The sequence below is a fragment of the Narcine bancroftii genome, chromosome 4, assembly GCF_036971445.1.
Source record: "Narcine bancroftii isolate sNarBan1 chromosome 4, sNarBan1.hap1, whole genome shotgun sequence".
Lineage (NCBI taxonomy): Eukaryota > Metazoa > Chordata > Chondrichthyes > Torpediniformes > Narcinidae > Narcine > Narcine bancroftii.
Genome location: NC_091472.1, coordinates 128,902,318 through 128,922,096, shown reverse-complemented (window position 1 = coordinate 128,922,096; position 19,779 = coordinate 128,902,318). Strand labels below are relative to the sequence as shown.

At 43.4% G+C, this 19,779-nt stretch overlaps 1 protein-coding gene across 10 annotated transcripts in view; it reads right to left on the bottom strand.

The window, feature by feature from the left end:
* Positions 1-19,779, bottom strand: part of LOC138761147 (P2X purinoceptor 2-like) — a 59,642-nt gene that overhangs the window by 23,451 nt on the left and 16,412 nt on the right. For 6 of the 10 annotated variants that reach the window (XM_069932830.1, XM_069932833.1, XM_069932828.1 and 3 more), the window contains exons 5-9: positions 17,205-17,298; positions 15,177-15,257; positions 12,221-12,362; positions 7,638-7,747; positions 5,879-5,969 (exon numbers count right to left, since the gene is read on the bottom strand). In XM_069932830.1, the coding sequence (XP_069788931.1) occupies positions 5,879-5,969; positions 7,638-7,747; positions 12,221-12,362; positions 15,177-15,257; positions 17,205-17,298 (518 nt within the window). The remainder of the gene's footprint in view (positions 1-5,878; positions 5,970-7,637; positions 7,748-12,220; positions 12,363-15,176; positions 15,258-17,204; positions 17,299-19,779) is intronic. The other 4 variants (XM_069932835.1, XM_069932837.1, XM_069932836.1 and 1 more) reach the window with 2 other exon arrangements.

The window sequence follows — 19,779 nt, the reverse complement described above, 5'->3', positions numbered from 1 at the left end:
AGTGCAATTAAAAGAAAAATGAAAAGAACAGAAGATAAAATGCAAAGATTAGAATTAGTCATGACAGAAATAGGGAAAATAGTAGAAAATGTGGAAGAACGAGAAACGGCTGAGGAAATGGAAGTAAACGACTTAAGAGGAAAATTGGAAGAAAGTGACAAAAAAATTAAAGAGACACTCTTTAAGCTCAGAAAATTGATATCTTGGAAAATTATAGTAGGCGAAACAACATAAAAATAGTGGGCCTGAAGGAAGATGAAGAAGGCAAAGATATGAAGGAATTTATAAAAGAATGGATCCCGAAGGTCCTGGGAATGACATAAATGCAGGAGAAATGGAAATAGAAAGGACACACAGACCACTAGCTCCGAAACCACACTTACGGCAAAAACCAAGATCCATTTTAGTAAAACTTTTGAGATATACGACAAGAGAAAATATACTGGAGTGGGCAAAGAATAAAATTAGAGAAGATAATAAACCATTGGAATACAAGGGTCAAAAAGTATTTTTTTACCCAGACATAAGTTTTGAACTCTTAAAGAAGAGGAAGTAGTTTAATAAAGCAAAATCGATTCTCTGGAAAAATGATTATAAATTCATGTTAAGACATCCAGCTGTGCTTAAAATATTTATCCCTGGGGAGCAAAACAAACTGTTCTCGGATCCGGAGGAAGCACAAGAATTTGCAGAATGCTTGCAGGACAGAAGGAGAGATGAAGAGATGTAATAAGAATGAAGAACGGCGATAAAATATATATATAAAGATGTAAAAACAATGTATATGTAAAGAACTAAAGAAGGAAAAGAGAAGGGAAGGAAGGAAGTAAAGGGGAAAAAAGGGGAGAACTTTGTTATATGTGTAAAAAAGTGTTTTGGGGGGTTTGGGGGGAAGAGAATAACCGTCACTGTGAAATCAGTTGACACGTGAATAGGATCGCAATCCAAATAGAAAGGGGAGTAGTGGTTGCCCGGCAAGGGATAAGGGGCAACTCAGAGAGGGGAGGGGCATTTGGGGTTAAGGTAATATTGGATGTGGGAGTTGTTGGAGTATTTTATGTTTTAAATGTGCTGTCATACATTTTGTTTAAAAAGGGAAAACTGAGAGATGAAAATGGGGAAAAGGAGGATGGTGGTGGTGAGGAAGTGGAAATGAGGTGTAAACAGGATATGAGATGGCCACGTTGAACTATATGACTATAAACATTAATGGAATACATAACCAAATTAAAAGGAAGAGGCTACTAAATTTACTGAAAAAAGAAAAAAAATAGACATAGCATTTGTGCAGGAACATAATAAATTAAAGAGAGACTGGGTAGGACACGTAGCGGCAGCATCATATAATTCAAAAGCTAGAGGTGTAGCTATATTAATTAATAAAAATGTACCAATCAAAATAGAGGAGGAAATAATAGATCCAGCAGGGAGGTATGTAATGATAAAGTGTCAGATATATTCAGAATTTTGGAATTTGCTCAATATATACGAACCTAATGAGGAGGATCAAAAGTTTATGCAGGATATTTTTTTGAAGATTGTAGATACACAAGGAAATATATTGATAGGAGGGGATTTTAACCTTAACTTGGATCCAATATTGGATAAAACTGGGCAAAAGACTAGAAAAAAGAATAAAGTGGCCAAATTTATGGTTAAATCAATGCAGGAAATGAAACTTATGGATATATGGAGGAGGCAGCACCCAAGAGAGAAGGAATACTCATATTATTCAAGTAGGCATAAAACACACTCAAGGATTGATATGTTTTTGTTGTCAGCCCATATTCGAGGGAGAGTTAGAAAATCTGAATATAAAGCTAGATTACTATCTGATCATTCACCCCTGTTATTAGCAATAGAACTGGAGGACATCCCACCAAGAGCATAAATAGAACTGGAGGACATCCCACCAAGAACATATCGATGGAGGTTAAACTCCATGCTACTTAAAAGTCAGGAATTTAGAGAGTTTGTTGAACACCAAATTAAAACATATTTTGAAATAAACACGGAATCAGTGAAAGGCAAATTTATATTATGGGACGCAATGAAAGCCTTCATTAGAGGGCAGATAATAAGTTATGTAACTAAGATGAAAAAGGACTACAATCAGGAAATAGAGCAATTGGAAAGGGAGATAGTAAGTACAGAAAAGGAATTAGTAAAAAGGGATGATATAATGAAAAGGAGAGAATTGGCGGACAAAAATATAAAATACGAAACATTACAAATGTACAAGGTTGTGAAGAACATAATGAAAATAAAGCAAAATTATTACGAACTGGGAGAAAAAACACATAAAACAGAACAAGCTAAAAGAACAGTATTGGCATCAATGAAAAAGGACAAACAAATTACATATAACCTAATAGAGATTAATGAGAACTTTAAGGAATTTTATGAACAATTATACCAAACTGAGAATGAGGGGAAAGATGATAAAATAGAAGAGTTTTTAGCAAAAATTGAACTGCTGAAATTACAAGAAGAAGAACAAAACAAACTGATAAAACCATATGAAATAGAGGAGTGGGAAATTCAGGGAGTTAGGCGCTAAGTTAAAGGAATTGCTAACCATGCCACGTACTAGTGAGGTTAGAAATAGAAGGAAAATGTAGATTAACATGTGGCTCAAGACATGGTGTGGGAGGGCTTCAGGTTTCTAGATCATTGGCTCTCTTCTGGGAAAGGTGGGACCTGTTCTGACAGGATAGTTTGCTTCTGAACTGGAGGGGACTAATATCTTTGCAGGAAGGTTTCATGTGCTATTCCAGTGGATTTAAACTAGATTTGCAGGGGGAGGGGAACCAAATGCCAGAACAGACAGAAGAGTGGAGGAGGGAAAAGATGATGTGAAAATTACAGGCACCATGAGAAGTCAACAGGTTGTACATGGTGGAAATTTTATGAAGTGCATCTATTTCATTGCAAGGAGGATGGTAGGAAAGCCAGACGAGATTAGAGCATGTTGACTCCCTGATCTCTCCTTGCAAGATCTCCTCACCTTTCCTACCCATGTCATTGATCCCTATATGGACCACAACATCTGGGTGCTTACTCTCCCTCCTGAGAATGCCATGAACTCGATCTGAGACCCTGGAACTAGGGAAGCAACACACCATCTGGGATACTTGATCTCTCCCACAGAACATCTTATCTGTCCCCCTAACTATGGAATCCCCTATCACTAGAGCTCACCTCTTCTCCTCCCTTCCCTTCTTAGAGACCAGAATCCATGCCAGAGATTTGATTGCTGTGGCTTGCCCTAGTAAGTCACTCCCCCCAACTGTATCGTAAATAGTATACTTGTTATTGAGAGAAATGTTGAGGAATTGTGACATTGTGGCAATTAATGAAACTTGGTTGCAGGAGGAGCAGGGGTGGCAGCTCATTGTTCTGGGCTTCTGTAGCTTTAGTTGAGATAGAATGGAGCTGATGAAAGGGGGAGGAGTGGCATTGCTCGTCAGGGAAAATATCATAGCTGTGCTCAGACAGGACACACCAAAGGGCTCATCTACTGAGGTTACTTGGGCAAAGCTGAGGAATGAGAAAGGTATGACCACACTCATGGGGTTATATTATAGACCATCCAATAGTCAATGAGAATTGGAGGAGCAAATTGCAGACAACTGCAGAAAACATAAGGTTGTGATAGTAGGGAATTTTAATTTTCCACATATTGACTAGGACCTCATTCTGTAATAGGGCTGGATGGCTTGGAGTTTGTCAAATGTGTTAAGTTTTCTAAATCAATATATAGAGGAACCAACTAGAGAGAATGCAGTACTGGACATGACAGGTGACAGAAGTTTGTGTAGAGGAACATTTTGGATTTAGTGATCATATTGACATTAGTTCAAGTTAATTTTGGAGAAGAATAGATCTGGGCCTTGTGTGTGGAGGAAGCATGGCCTCCCTGCCTATCTGGAATGTGTGTACTGTGGGTAGTCATGTGTCCTCCCTGTCTGAAACTTATAAGGAAGTCACATCGCTTGTCAATCAAGGTTGGACTCTGGCCACCCATTAGTGCTCACCTTGCCGTTGGCTAATTTAAATCACCTAGGGTCATTATTGGCTAGATGCCCAAATCAGAACTGTATAAAACATAGATGCATAGCAAATCCACGGCATCGCTCCACGCCGGGTCACTACTGTGGACATCGCTGGAAGTGTTGCGGGTAAGGTAAGGTGTGCCCTGCACTGAAGCTGAGCCATAGTATTATAAACGTTGGGTTATGAGTGAAAGGGGGAATGCGAGGGGGAACTTCTTCACTCAGAGAGTGGTGGAAATGTGAAACAAGCTGCCACCTGAGGTGGTGAATGTGGGCTCAGTTTTGACATATAAGAAGAATTTGGACCAGTACATGAATGGGAGTGGTGTGGAGGGTGATGGACTGGGTGCACATCAATAGAACTAGAAAAAAAAATGTTTGGCACAGACTAGAAGGGCCAAATGGACCTGTTTCTGTGCTGTAGTATTCTATGGTTCTATGTGCTTGCAAGTCAGGATTGTGTGTGATGGAGGGAAACAGTTAATGGTGACGTTCTCATGCATGAACTTCCTTTGTCCTTCCTTGTTGCCAGTAGATATCATGAGTTTTTCTTTTCAGGTGGTACAGTTAACGTAGAGGTTAGCACAACATTAATGACAGGGGTTGAAATCCACTGCTGTCTGCAAGGAGTTTGTATGTTCTCCCCTTGCTTGCATAGGTTTCCTTCAGGGGCTCAGGTTTCTTGCCTCGTTCAAAAGATGTACAGGGCTGGTAGGTATTTGGTCACATGGGTATATTTGGATGGCACAGGCTCTAAGGCCAGAAGGGCCTATAACCATGCTGTATCTCTAAATTAAAAAAAATATTTATAGCCGGGTTTGCGCACATACCAGATAACAAGTCACTCCAGCATATCTAAGATTAAGCTCATAAGATTGAAATCACATTGCCAATAGAGTTAGATGAAATTCATTGCGAAGAATGATTTACAATATGAAGTAAAAACACAATGCTGGAGGAACTCAGCATTGCTAATCTTTATGTAGCAAAGATAAAGATACATAACCAATGTTTTGGGCTTGAGCCCTTCATCAAGGTATGGATAAGTCTCGGCAGGAGCCCAAACAAAATGGTAGGGATGGAGGGATAGGGGAAGGAGGTAATAGGTGGATAAGGGAGGGAGGGGACAGCAGCAACCAGGGGGAGAGGGATGGCTCTGTGACTAGAGAAGAAGAGGGTGGAGAGCTAAAATAAAGAAGACAAGAGGAAAGGGAAGGGAAGGAGAATGGAGAGTAGGTTAGCAGAAACCAGAGAAGTCACTGTTATTGCCATTTGGTTGGAGAGGTTGGAATGAGTTGTTGAGTATATCAAAAGAGCTGAGGAGTTCAAGATGCATCAAAATCAAGCACAAACCTATTTATTATGAATAAGAACATAAATGAAACACGAGTAGTTTATTCAGCCCTTCATGCCATTTAATAAGGGCTATTTTTTTTTTAACCTTAGTACCACTTTTCTGCATTAAGCCCATGTTCCTTGATTCCCTTAATATCCAAAATCGGTAGAGGGGAGGGAGGGAAAGGGGGAAAAAAATGGGAGAAAAGACCAATGTGTAAATTTAATGAGAAACATTTGTACATATTTTGGTTGATATGGTTCATAGTGTGAAAAATAAAAAATTATTTTTAAAAAAATCCAAAAATCTATCGATTTCTGTCCTGAAATATTCAGGTACTGAATTACCTCAATCTTCCCGAATACAGAATTTCAAAGATTAATTTCCTCTAAGCTAGGACCATTTTAGTACTTAGTTGGCTGTTTGTCAAAAATTAATCTGGTTCTAGTCATCCCAGCCAGGGAACAGGATATAAAAATGATTTTACCTCACCGTGGACAATAATTTCAATTCTTATCCCAAATATTTTCGTTAATGTCCTGTATTCAATGCCGTTCTTGGTGAAGTACTTTGTAGACCTATAAGTCAGGTGTAAAATCGCAACAGGAAAATAGAGTTTATTATATGATGCTAGGCTTTGCTTAAATTTTACACCTGAATTTATGGTCTAACTTACAGGAATAATGTGATTTACAGAAATCTATCTTTATGCAATTTCTCCCGGACATCTTCAAAGCATTTTTCCATTTCATCATAACAATAAAATGTTTCATGGAATTGATTAATGACTGGGTACAACAAACATTCCATTTGTTTAATTATGATTCATGTGAGGATAAAATGGGCTCTTACTGTATAGAAAACTAACATTAAATTGGGTTCCTTGCAGCTACTAGATAGATTCTGATTCAACTGCTTATTAAGAACTTAAAAGAGAGGAGAATCAATTCAAAAGAGTAGGTGAGTGAAGGTTTGATTCTTGAAGACAATTGCTGATTTAGACAATTCACAATTACACTTTCATCGATTCTATGTCGAGCACTCAAAACTATGAAGCTGAGGAAATGCACATCTTGCCACAAGCTTTGATGATTTGAGTGGGAACAAGCTATTTGTTCACCTTGATAAGAACAACATGAATTACATCAACAGAAAAATCTGAAGAGCACACTCGGTAAGGTAGCATCAATGAGAGAGAATGGTGACAATGATGTTCCATGTAGAAAAAACAGAGGTAAGAGCTAGAAAGATAGCAAATTGGAGAAGAGACTATCAGCAAGAGAATATGTAAATATAGTTTAAAAAAGAAAGTATGCTAAACACTAAGGATTCACTGGCTGACCTTCTCTGCCCCACCAAGTCCTTCCACCTCATCATTCTCAGTGAGGACAATATATTCATTGTATAATAATAGACCTGAAAACTAATAGAAGAGGCAAAGGGGTAAGTTTGTTGGGGAAGAGATTCCACTTTTATAATTCTGCTAAGTGTGTCAAATATTGCACATTTTACAAATATGGTCCCTCAACCTCCAAATGTTACTAATAGAAAGTCTGCCAAGAATATCAGCAAAACTAAGCAACATTATAAAATGTAGCTTTATAAAAAAGAACAAATATTTGTTAAAAAAAACTTTCTTGTTCTATATTCAAGCTTGGTAAATTTAATGTAGGCAACTGAAAGTGGATTTGCTACCAAACAGAGAGAGCTTTGCAAACTTTTCAGACTTTTCTATTGCTATTTATGTAATTCACGTTATTCTTATCAACGTGAACAAATAGCATGTTCCTACTCAAATCATCAAAGCTTGTGGCAAGATGTGCATTTCCTCAGCTTCATAATTTTGAGTGCTCGACATAGAATCGATGAAAGTGCAATTGTGAATTGTCTAAATCAGCAATTGTCTTCAAGAATCAAACCTTCACTCACCTACTCTTTTGAACTGATACTCATCCTAAGTTCTGAATTCATTATCTGTCATGCTGTTGTTACATGATAGAGGTAGTTTAGACTCAAGCTTGGTGTTAACCAACAGTTGCATTACTATTTCCTTTAATCTGTTGTTTCAGTTTATTCTCAGCCTTTGTAATATTCCATTCTTTGTTCCATATACTGGTCCATCCAATAAGGCTTTGCAGTTTAAAAAAAACATTGTTCACTTGATCCACAGCTTAATTCTTATATAGAAATTCTATGCAACTTTACATACATACGTGCAAACACCTGAAAACCAAAGATGAACTAACCTGAAGTTGTATCCTGAATCAAGCTTTCTAAAGGAATATTGAGGGTTACATTCTGAAGCTTCCTTGTCCAGGTCACACATCCAGTTTATAATTACACCCAGAACTCCTCCCTGCAGAGTACAGAAACATACAAGTAAAGGATGTGGAATTGTGGCATCACTAATAACAGAATATAACAGAGTTCTCTCATTTAATTTTGACTGTTAGGTCTTCTATAGTTACTTATGTTTCGTGTTGCTTGCCTGGAGGACTGGAAAGACTTAAATATAAGTTTCAATGATTGTTTTATATTCTCTTGTGCAACACACACACACACACACACACACACACGCACACACACTCTACTCCAAACACACACACTCTCCTCCACACACACACTCACTCCTCCCCACACACACACTCCTCCACACACACACTCGCCTCCGCACACACTCACTCGCCTCCGCACGCGCACTCACTCGCCTCCGCACGCGCACTCACTCGCCTCCGCACGCGCACTCACTCGCCTCCGCACGCGCACGCGCGCCTCCGCACGCGCGCTCACTCGCCTCCGCACGCGCGCTCACTCGCCTCCGCACGCGCGCACACTCGCCTCCGCACGCGCGCACACTCGCCTCCGCACGCGCGCACACTCGCCTCCGCACGCGCGCACACTCGCCTCCGCACGCGCGCACACTCGCCTCCGCACGCGCGCACACTCGCCTCCGCACGCGCGCACACTCGCCTCCGCACGCGCGCACACTCGCCTCCGCACGCGCGCACACTCGCCTCCGCACGCGCGCACACTCGCCTCCGCACGCGCGCACACTCGCCTCCGCACGCGCGCACACTCGCCTCCGCACGCGCGCACACTCGCCTCCGCACGCGCGCACACTCGCCTCCGCACGCGCGCACACTCGCCTCCGCACGCGCGCACACTCGCCTCCGCACGCGCGCACACTCGCCTCCGCACGCGCGCACACTCGCCTCCGCACGCGCGCACACTCGCCTCCGCACGCGCGCACACTCGCCTCCGCACGCGCGCACACTCGCCTCCGCACGCGCGCACACTCGCCTCCGCACGCGCGCACACTCGCCTCCGCACGCGCGCACACTCGCCTCCGCACGCGCGCACACTCGCCTCCGCACGCGCGCACACTCGCCTCCGCACGCGCGCACACTCGCCTCCGCACGCGCGCACACTCGCCTCCGCACGCGCGCACACTCGCCTCCGCACGCGCGCACACTCGCCTCCGCACGCGCGCACACTCGCCTCCGCACGCGCGCACACTCGCCTCCGCACGCGCGCACACTCGCCTCCGCACGCGCGCACACTCGCCTCCGCACGCGCGCACACTCGCCTCCCGCACGCGCGCACACACTCCGCTCCGCACGTCACTCGCCCGCACCGCACACTCGCCTCCGCACGCGCTGCCAGACTCGCCTCCGCACGCGCGCACACTCGCCTCCGCACGCGCGCACTCTCGCCTCCGCACGCGCGCACTCTCGCCTCCGCACGCGCGCACTCTCGCCTCCGCACGCGCACCTCGCTCTCGCCGCACGCGCACCCTCGCCTCCGCACGCGCACCTCGCCTCGCGCACGCGCACCCTCGCCTCCGCACGCGCACCCACGCCTCCGCACACGCGCACCCCACGCCTCCGCACGCGCACCCACGCCTCCGCACGCGCACCCACGCCTCCGCACGCGCACCCACGCCTCCGCACGCGCACCCACGCCTCCCGCACGCGCACCCACGCCTCCGCACGCGCACCCACGCCTCCGCACGCGCACCCACGCCCTCCGCACGCGCACCCCACGCCTCCGCACGCGCACCCACGCTCCGCACGCGCACCCACGCCTCCGCACGCGCACCCACGCCTCCGCACCGCGCACCCACGCCTCCGCACGCCACCCACGCCTCCGCACGCGCACCCACGCCTCCGCACGCGCACCCACGCCTCCGCACGCGCACCCACGCCTCCGCACGCGCACCCACGCCTCCGCACGCGCACCCACGCCTCCGCACGCGCACCCACGCCTCCGCACGCGCACCCACGCCTCCGCACGCGCACACGCCTCCGCACGCGCACCCACGCCTCCGCACGCGCACCCACGCCTCCGCACGCGCACCCACGCCTCCGCACGCGCACCCACGCCTCCGCACCGCGCACCCACGCCTCCGCACGCGCACCCCACGCCTCCGCACGCGCACCCACGCCTCCGCACGCGCACCCACGCCTTCGCACGCGCACCCACGCCTCGCACGCGCACCACGCCTCCGCACGCGCACCCAACGCCTCCGCACGCGCACCCACGCCTCCGCACGCGCACCCACGCCTCCGCACGCGCACCCACGCCTCCGCCACGCGCACCCACGCCTCCGCACCGCGCACCCACGCCTCCGCACCGCGCACCCACGCCTCCGCACGCGCACCCACGCCTCCGCACGCGCACCCACGCCTCCGCACGCGCACCCACGCCTCCGCACGCGCACCCACGCCTCCGCCGCGCCCACGCCTCCGCACGCGCACCCACGCCTCCGCACGCGCACTCCACGCCTCCCGCACGCGCACGCACGCCTCCGCACGCGCACGCACGCTCCGCACGGCACGCACGCCTCGCACGCGCACGCCGCCTCCGCTCGCGCACGCACTCCTCCGCTCGCGCACGCACTCCTCCGCTCGCGCACAGCTCTCCTCCGCTCGCGCACGCACTCCCTCCGCACGCGCACGCACTCCTCCGCACGCGCACGCACTCCTCCGCACGCGCACACACACTCCTCGCACGCACGCACACACACACACACACACACACACTCCTCCTCCTCCACACACACACACAAGCACTTTTCTCACTACACACTCTCTCACACGCACATACACTTTCTCATGCAGACACATCCACAAACTGATTCCTGAGATACACCCCATCAGTCATTAAATTTAGAGGTTTAAAAACACAAGACATTAGAAAAAAAAAGTCTACCTCATAAGTGCACTCAAGAATCCTCCAAGAGAGAAAATTCACCATCCTTGCAAAAACAAATCTCTGTGCATTTTAATTTTAAATGACTGCTAATCTTGTATCCTTTGATTGGAATTCTCCCATTTGAGGAAACAATTTGACATCTCCTCTGTCATGTTCCAAAGGATCCTATATGTTTTGATATGAGTCTTCTAGACCTCCAAAGAATAATGAGAGGTGTCTGCCTCCAATGTTTCACTTAAATTCTATTCTTATACTATACTATTCTTTCTTAAATCTCAGGACTAAATTATTCATGTTAGTTGAGGTGTAGCCTCATCAACATACTGTATGGTAGTAATAATACTTTCCTTTTTCTAAACTCTAACCCTCTTATAATTATGGCTAATATGCCAATTGGTTTCCCTAAATTCTTGCTGTCCCTGCCTGCTGACCTTCTGCATTTCATGCACAAGAGTACCAAGACATAATTTGCCTGGCTGCAATGTTTCTCCATTTAAATAATATTTCTACCCTAGATTCCTCTTACTTAAGTGGATAACTTTAAACTTTCCCACATTAACCCTGCTTGCTTAATTTTTGCCCCAATTATTCAATCTATTAATATCTAGTTGTTGAGTACAAATATTCTCATCACATCAGCCATCCTACCTATTCTCATAACATCTGCAAACTTGTTTATTTATCTGCACTCTGCCTTCTCTTCTTGGACATTAAATTATAAAAAATTCAGGGCCAAGAACTGGTCCTTGGGGCACTCCACAAATTAAATCCTTCCAGTCTAAAAAAAATACATTAATTGTGATTCTCATTCTTATACACAATAACCATCTTTCAATTCATCCTTGCTCACTTCCCTAATATCATGACGTCTTATCTTACATGGTGAGTCACTGAGATCAAATAATTGGGAGTTGGACAGATTGGAGAGAAGACCAGAAACCTCAGTATTTCCATAATTCGGCTTGTATTTCATTTTGGGTAAGGAATCTAGGAGTTAGACTTCCTTAAAAGCTTTCTAACATTAAAACTAAGAGAATGGATGTATAATTACCATATTAATTTCAATTTAGCTAAGTGTTGGAGAGCATTGCATAGAATCTGTTTCTAATGGGAAGATATAAAGGAAAAGTGACACAAATTACCAGAAGTGATGTAGGATTTTAAAAAGACATTAAAAAGTCAAAGCTCTGCATTCCAGAAAAATGAAATGAAAAGCTGTTTTCCCCATAAGAACAGTTGTAGCTCCTCCAAATGACATGAACAATCAGTTTTGCTTTGCTTATCTTTAAAACACAAAACTACATTCTTCAAAAAATACTATCATATTATTAAAAGTATCAGAGATAATGTGTAAGATATCACAAAGAAAAATTACCCTTACATAGAACGATCCAGTTTAGAACAGGCCTTTCAGCCCATCATGCCTATGTCAACTATGATCCCAAGAGGATGAATCTCATCTGTCTGCCCATTGTATCTTTCTATTCCCTTCTATTTACGTTTTTGTCTAAATGCCTCTAAAACACTTTTTCTTGTTACTGCTTCTTCCACTCCCTCTTCAACCTCCTCTTGCATTTTGATAACTAGTGATTAGAAGAGTGAACATAAATTGTACCCTTTTGCTGAGATTATCAAAATCCTCTCCAGCTTTCTCAGTAATGAAGCCAAGTGGGAAAATGGGACAATAATGATTGGTGACCTCATCAAACGTGCAGTGCCTCAAATAACTTGGTTCTGAATTTTTCTTCATATTTCCTCTGGGGATAAAATGTAAGAAAGCAAAATGAATATGTTAAATGATAGAATCAGAAATGCAATGAATATGTTAAATGATAGAATCAGAAATGCAATGAATATGTTAAATGATAGAATCAGAAATGCAATGAATATGCTAAATGATAGAATCAGAAATGCAATGCTGTTCATAGTCAATAAGTATTTTTAAATGCTCAATAAGTAAAAATACATTGAACATCCTTTCACGTGTAAAATTGTTTTCCTTGCTAAGTATGATCTAATTACAAGACCTCTTTTACAAAATATCAGTCTTTCTTTTTAAATGTGGAGCCTATTACATTATTATGAAATAAAGAAACAAAACCTCATTAGTTAACTGCAGTTGATCTTTTTTGAAGTCTACTGCACAATACTTCTGGTCTGTTGGATATGATGCCACTAAGACCTCTTATGTCAGCTTGCTCTCGTGGAGCCTCACCATGTGAGTACCCACCTTTGTGTAAAGTGTGTGAAGGAAACACTCACTTACAGATAGGAAGTGAGGAAAGCGAAATAGAGGGGGAAAAGAAAGAGAAGGACCAGCTCACTGGAGAATCAGGAAGGATTAATATTCAGTGAAGAACTGGATGGATCGTGGGAGACTCAATTTATAATTTATGAGACTGAAAGAGATCCGCTAAAGGGTCAGAGACACAGATAAATCCTCTGAAATATCAGGAACGTAGAGATTCCCTAAAGGATTGGGAATAAGGACAGATGACCCACATCCTTTGAGCTTTTTGGCACCCATATTACATGGTGGGCATTACCTTTTCATAGATACCCCACCTATAAAAATAACCCTGATCATACACATCACTTTGATTCCACTGTTTGAAAATTACAACCCTGATTCCAAAAGCCTTTTCTATTAAATGCATTGCAAACTCTAAATGCATTCTTGTCTTTCTAATTCCATGTGAATCTCCCCAAGAAATCTTTGTCCCTGTCTCGGCATGAAAAGTACCAAAACATGCTACATCAGTGGTTCTCAACCTTGTTCTTTCCACTCACATACCACTTTAAGTAATCCCTATGCCATCGAGGCTCTGTGATTATGAAGGGATTACTTAAGGTGGTATGTGAGTGGGAAGGGAAGGTTGAGAATCATTGCTCTAGACCCAATTGTTACTGAAATAATTTGCTTGAGAAAAATTGTCATTGGCCCATTTCCTTTGGAGTTATGAAACCGTGCACATAACGAGTCAATTAGTACATTTAAAACAGTGGTTTGCAAACTTTTTATTTCCACCCACACACCACCTTAAGCAATCCCTTACTAATCACAGAGCCCCTATGGTATAGTGATTACTTAAAGAGGTATGTGAGTGGAAAGAAAAAGGATGAAAATCACTGTGCTAAATAAAAGAGAAAGAGAAGGGAAAGAAACAATAGATGCAGATATCTGATATTTGGTATTTTATTGGTGGGCCAGTAAAGCACAAAAGGGCTCAAGCTAGGCCCTAGTTTCTATATATATATATATATATATATATATATCCTTAAAATGTGTCGCCTACAACCTCCTGCAAACTGTTTTGTACATTAAAAGATTGATATAAATAAAGGTTGTAAGAGCAAACAAAGTATGGAGGAAATTCATATTATTTGTCTATTTCTGTGGGTCATCACAGTATTGTTCAGCAGAATAGTCCAACATTTTGTGTCAGCTACTGGCTCTCAGCTCCTGTCATTTGCATTTGATCATGACCTCTTGGCTGCCTGCGCAGAGTTTGCACATTTTCCCAGAGACCAGAGAGATTTTACCAAGATTCCTCAGTTTCCTATCACATGACAAAGGCCTTTTGAATGGGATGCCAATTAGTTACAGTAAATAACCCCTAATGTTGGTGTGTTAAAGGAGAATTAGGACCAAGTGCTTCACATGTACGAGAAAATAGGGGGAATAGGATTGATGAGATTGCTTTGAGAACCAGCGCTCAACTAACCAAATGACTTCCCATTTAGTCTTATGCAAAATACAATCTCTCGAATTGCCTGGATGATTGTGACGGCGCAACAAGAAAGATCTCCAAAATGATCCATAGATTTTTTTTTACTAAGTCGACTAATCTTTAAGATTAGTAACAATTATAGGTGTGTTGTAAGAACAAACAAAATTGAATAGATTGCCCTGTATCCTCTCAACACCTATTAACCTAAGCTCCTGTATCGGAGCAAGGCAGTTGCACATGGTACAAGAGGGTGGAAGCTCCCTCTGAAATGATGACATACACAAATTCAATATCCTCATGAGGGGAGAGAAAAAAATACTAATGGAAAATAGTACTGTCTATGCATAATTTGTAAGGAAAACAAATTGTCTTGCATGATTACAACTATGAAAGGTATATTTGCATAACTATACACTCATTGATGGCAATGCACATACATCAATTTTTCACAAGTATATAACCCTCAATTTTGCACATATATAATCCTTAGTTGTGCTGTTAAATGCAACAAGCATTGGCTGAGGGAGTTTGCCATAACCTTCAGATATGCATGGAATTAAGGTGTCCACTGATTATCTGACAAAGTTACAGTAGTTATTCAGGATAACCCTGGAGGAAATCACTAGCAATGATCCTCAACGACAGCCCAAGTTCAGCTCAGTGAATCAGCAAGAAATGGAAATATCAGACAATGAAATCCCATTCAAACTCTGGATGGAGAACATGTTGCTTGGCCCTTCATGAGCAACATGAAAACTGATCAATATCTGCTGCTGATCATGAAACACTTGGGATATCCTGAGCCTGAGATACACTTCACGGGAACAGCTCCCACCTTACTTTGAAAACCCAAACCTCGGGAAATGAATGCTGTTTTTGATGAACAAAGTAAGATTCTGAATCCCTTTTAGAGCTGAGTTCCTGCAAAAAGAGAAGAAAAAAAAACCTATTTTTAAAATGCAGAATAAAATTCTCTAATAGTCTACATATAAACAAGATCCTATAGAAAGCAGCTTCAGCAATTTCTTTGTGAAAACATTGAGCCAAGGAGAAATTAAACCAAGTTAATGATCACATAAATTTTAACAATGAGTGGCGAACCCACTCCTTGCCAGACAAAACTACCTTCATACCTTTGTAATTAACTTCATAGGCTCATCTCTTTAGACTTGTCCACATTGAGATGCAGATTGTTGTTCTTGCACCATTCTATGAGTTGCTCAACCTCCTCTCTGTAAGCTGACCTGTCACTGTTGCCGAAGAGGCCCAGCTACCATTGAATCAGCAGTCCCTTTTCCACTGGCACCCTGTCCCAGAAATTAACTGGGACAGGGTCATGTGGAAATGCCGGCGTCAAGTGACATCTTTTCGTGCCGGGGATTAACCACCTCTATTCCTACTCATATCCCCGGTGTTTGCTGATGTCGGCGTGCTGATACAAAACAGTGGAAAAGGGAGAGCAGAAATTCACCCATTTCCATTTGAAGGTAGAACACTCCGATCCCCAGGGATGAGTTGTGTTCAGTGGGAAAGCTATTAGTGTCCCATTTAATGGTGGCCTAGTGGAAACAGCACAAGGGGCTTCCTATCCCAGGACACTGCACGGCCAATTAACTGGGATGCCAGTGGAAAAGGGGCTACTCACAAATGATGATTCTGTTAGAACTGAATCAGGCAGTGCAGTTGTGAGTCAACAGCTGTAACCTGAGGTGTGCCGATGCTCAGTGTGATTGGGTGTAAGGTTTTGCTATGAACCCAGACTGACTGTCATCTTTTGATCGAGAAATCCAGAATCCAGTTGCAGAGAGGAGTGTTGAGTCCCAGCAAGGACAGTTTATCCACCAGAATCTGAGGTGTAATCATGTTGAATGCCGAGCCGAAGGCAACGAACAGCAGCCCAGTGGACGAGGGAGACATCGTTCTCGAAGTGGGTCAGGATGGAGTGGAAGGTCAAGGCTATTGCATCATCTGTGGATTGGTTTGGACAGTAGATAAACTGGAATGGGTTACTGTGGCTGGAAGGAGCAATTTCATGCATTCCATTCCCATCAATTTGATGATTTTAGACTTAAGGAGGAAAGGTCAACCACACTCCATTACACATCATTGTGGGGAGAGTGGAGAGCCCAAAATTCTTTGTTGTGCATATAAAGGATGACTTATCCTGGACCCACAACCCCTCCTCATTAGCCAAGAGGGTTCAGTGGTGCCTACACTTCCTAAGGATGTTGAGGAGGGCAAGGCTACTGGCCCCCATCTTGACATTTTACAGGAGCACAATTGAGAATGCCCTGTCTGAATACATCATTGTAAATTACAGTAGTAAAGCATCAGGCAGAAAGTCAATAAAGAGGACCACCATAAAGGCCAAGAAGATCACTGGGATCTTCCTTTTCTCTACTGGTGATATTTACAGGGAGCATTGCCTAAATAAAGCTCAAAGAATTATTGAGGCCACTTTCCATTCAGCACACATTATCTCTAAACCACTACCATCATGGAGGTAAAAGAATATCAAAATTAGACTGCCATGCTGAGAAACATCTTCCTGTAGGTAGTAATATTGATGAACAGTATCCTCCAACAATAAATCATTCCAAATATTTATTTATATATATATATATATATATATATATATATATTATTTTAAATTATATTTTTATGTACTGTATATATGTTATTATTCGGTGTTTTGTGTGTTTACATGCATGAACTGAGAAACACTGCATTGTGTGGTTGTATACAGTTAGATGACAGTCAACTTGCACATGAACTTCATTTAACTTGAAGCCAGTAGTTTTGGATCTGAATGTTTGTTTTCTCTCTCTCTTTCTCTCTTGTAGTGACTATAAAGTATTTTATAAAAACCTCTTGGATGATTCATTCTCCACTGGACACCAGGCATAGACTTCGCATGTCTTTATCGAATCACGGTAAATTACACATCTTCCGGTTTTTATCCCTGTGCAGGAAAAGCAATTTAAAACATCACCAATAGCAATGCAAACTTTATTTTGTTTACTACAACAATTTTTAGTAAAAAGACTGCCTTGGAAACTCATTGCTTGCTCCTCTTTCATGCTATTGATGTTCCTCAGGAGAGCTGACACCAGCTGAAATCAGGTAGTGGTACCTGGGGTCTTCTGGAAAATGACAAGAATTACAAACAGCCCCCTCCCATCACCCTAACAGAAAAATGGAAATCTGATCAGTTTGAATTAAGTGGACATTGGACTGTATGGAGTCGGGTGTTGCCAGTGGAGCACGCTGAATGGGAGTGGATCCGAGCAGATGCTGCAGAGTTGTGGAACTCACCCAACAGAGGTATGGAGTTTGACGTGGCTGAGAGGAGGAGACAGAGTGACCTGCATTGTTGGAGACCAGAGGTTCCTTGGCTTTTTGGAGCATTGTCGGAAATGACTATTGTTGGGCTGAGCGGAAAGGACGAGCTGCAGAGTTGGAGGCAGCGTCCGGTGCGACGAGCATTGTAGAGCCTTTCTGGGCTTGGAGGTCCAGAGAGACGTGCCTAGGCCTCGTGGATAAATGGAGGACTTGAGGCTGCGACATCTGGGCCTCATGGGAGGGATGGCGCTGGAGGGCTCGGGCTGAATAAACTTATGACTGGGTGGTAGTTGGGTTCCCTAACACTGGTGGACAAATCTGTGGAGGGGTCGGTAACTGACCTGATGAAATCTGCGCAAACAGAGTCTGCAGCGGCCCTTCAGGCTCGGGGAATGTTATTCTTCACCCGAAACTGTTAAACATTTTATAACATCTAGCTGTAACCTCGCTCCTTGTATCATTGCCTGGTTTCCGAAATTTGATTGTATGGTTAGGCTGCTTTTGTACCGGATCAGGGGAACACTATCTCGGTTTTAGATGTTAATTGATACCTGCTCAGATACCTGGTAAGTATGCACAGAATAGCAATAGTAATTTGAATTTATATTTTATTTCAATTTTTCAAATCACCCATGGATATGCATCTTACAATTTTAACTCTGTTTCAAATGAGATAAACATTAGAGAAATGATAAAATTCTGCTCCAAGAGATAGGATGGAAGGTGCGCTTCAAAGAATGAGAGATTTAAAATGTCAGATAGTTACAGCAACAATGTTCTACACCTTTGGTCCAAGCCTGCTGAAACAATGCCCTCTTACATTATTATAAAATGGAACTTGCAACAGTCTGGAACTGAGGAAGAATAAAGATTTTGAAGGTTGTTAACCTGGGGAATACAATGATGGGAATGAGATATTGCCGCTGTTAAGATCCTAGTCAGAAAATATTGGTCAATGTGGACATGAGTATTAGTTGAACAGAATTTGATGCACATTAAAAATCAGGAAACAGTGGCTTTTGACTTCTGAGGAGAGAAGTACTTGAATCTTTCAGACTAACTAAGCAGAATTCTCAGAACAGTACTACAAGGCATTGGTGTGAGCTTGCAGTCGATCAGATTGAAGAGACTGCACCAAAGAAGAGGTACATGGACTGCTTAAAGAAATCTCTTGGTGCCTGCCACATTGACCACCGCCAGAGGGCTGATATCGCCTCCAACCGTGCATCTTGGCACCTCACAGTTCGGTGGGCAGCAACCTCCTTTGAAGAAGACCGCAGAGCCCACCTCACTGACAAAAGACAAAGGAGGAAAAACCCAACACCCAACCCCAACCAACCAATTTTCCCTTGCAACCGCTGCAACCGTGCCTGCCTGTCTCGCATCGGACTTGTCAGTCACCAACGAGCCTGCAGCAGACGTGAACAAATACCCCTCCATAAATCTTCGTCCGCGAAGCCAAGCCAAAGAAGACTACAAGGCATTAACTGTAAAGTCACTGAAACATGAAATGTAATAGAATTCTGGGTTTATTGTCTAGTCAACATTGAACAGTGAGAAACCTGCAATCATGACCTCCTATTTGTGATCAGCAGTGAGCTGAGAGATATCACCACAATTGCCCAAGGCTAATTTGCTGGGTCGTATAGGCTCCAGTCTCAGGAAGCTATCTAGCAGGGGCAAGAACAATCCGGACCGTGATATGTCAAAAAAAAACGATGACAGCTGGATTATCCACATCCTCTATTTGAGCTAGTTTTCAAAGTACCAATTGGCTAATAATTAAGCTCAATTTAATTTGATGAAAGATTTTTAAAACATTTAAAACATGAAATAAACTCAAACATTTAAAGAAAATCAATATATTTAACAATTTACTTTATTGATTCTTTGGGTGAATTCCCTGCATTGGTGCTGGAGATTTGCTCCAACATTGCACTCCATGAGGAATCAACTGGACAGCACAGACATGAAATCATTGCTGAAAGGCAGCTGGTGAGACAGGAATTCCTTGATCACAAAGACCTGCATGGGAATCCCAAACTTGCTGCCACATTCATGGGGAAACAAGTGGTTCTAAGCAGAACTGCCATTATTTCCC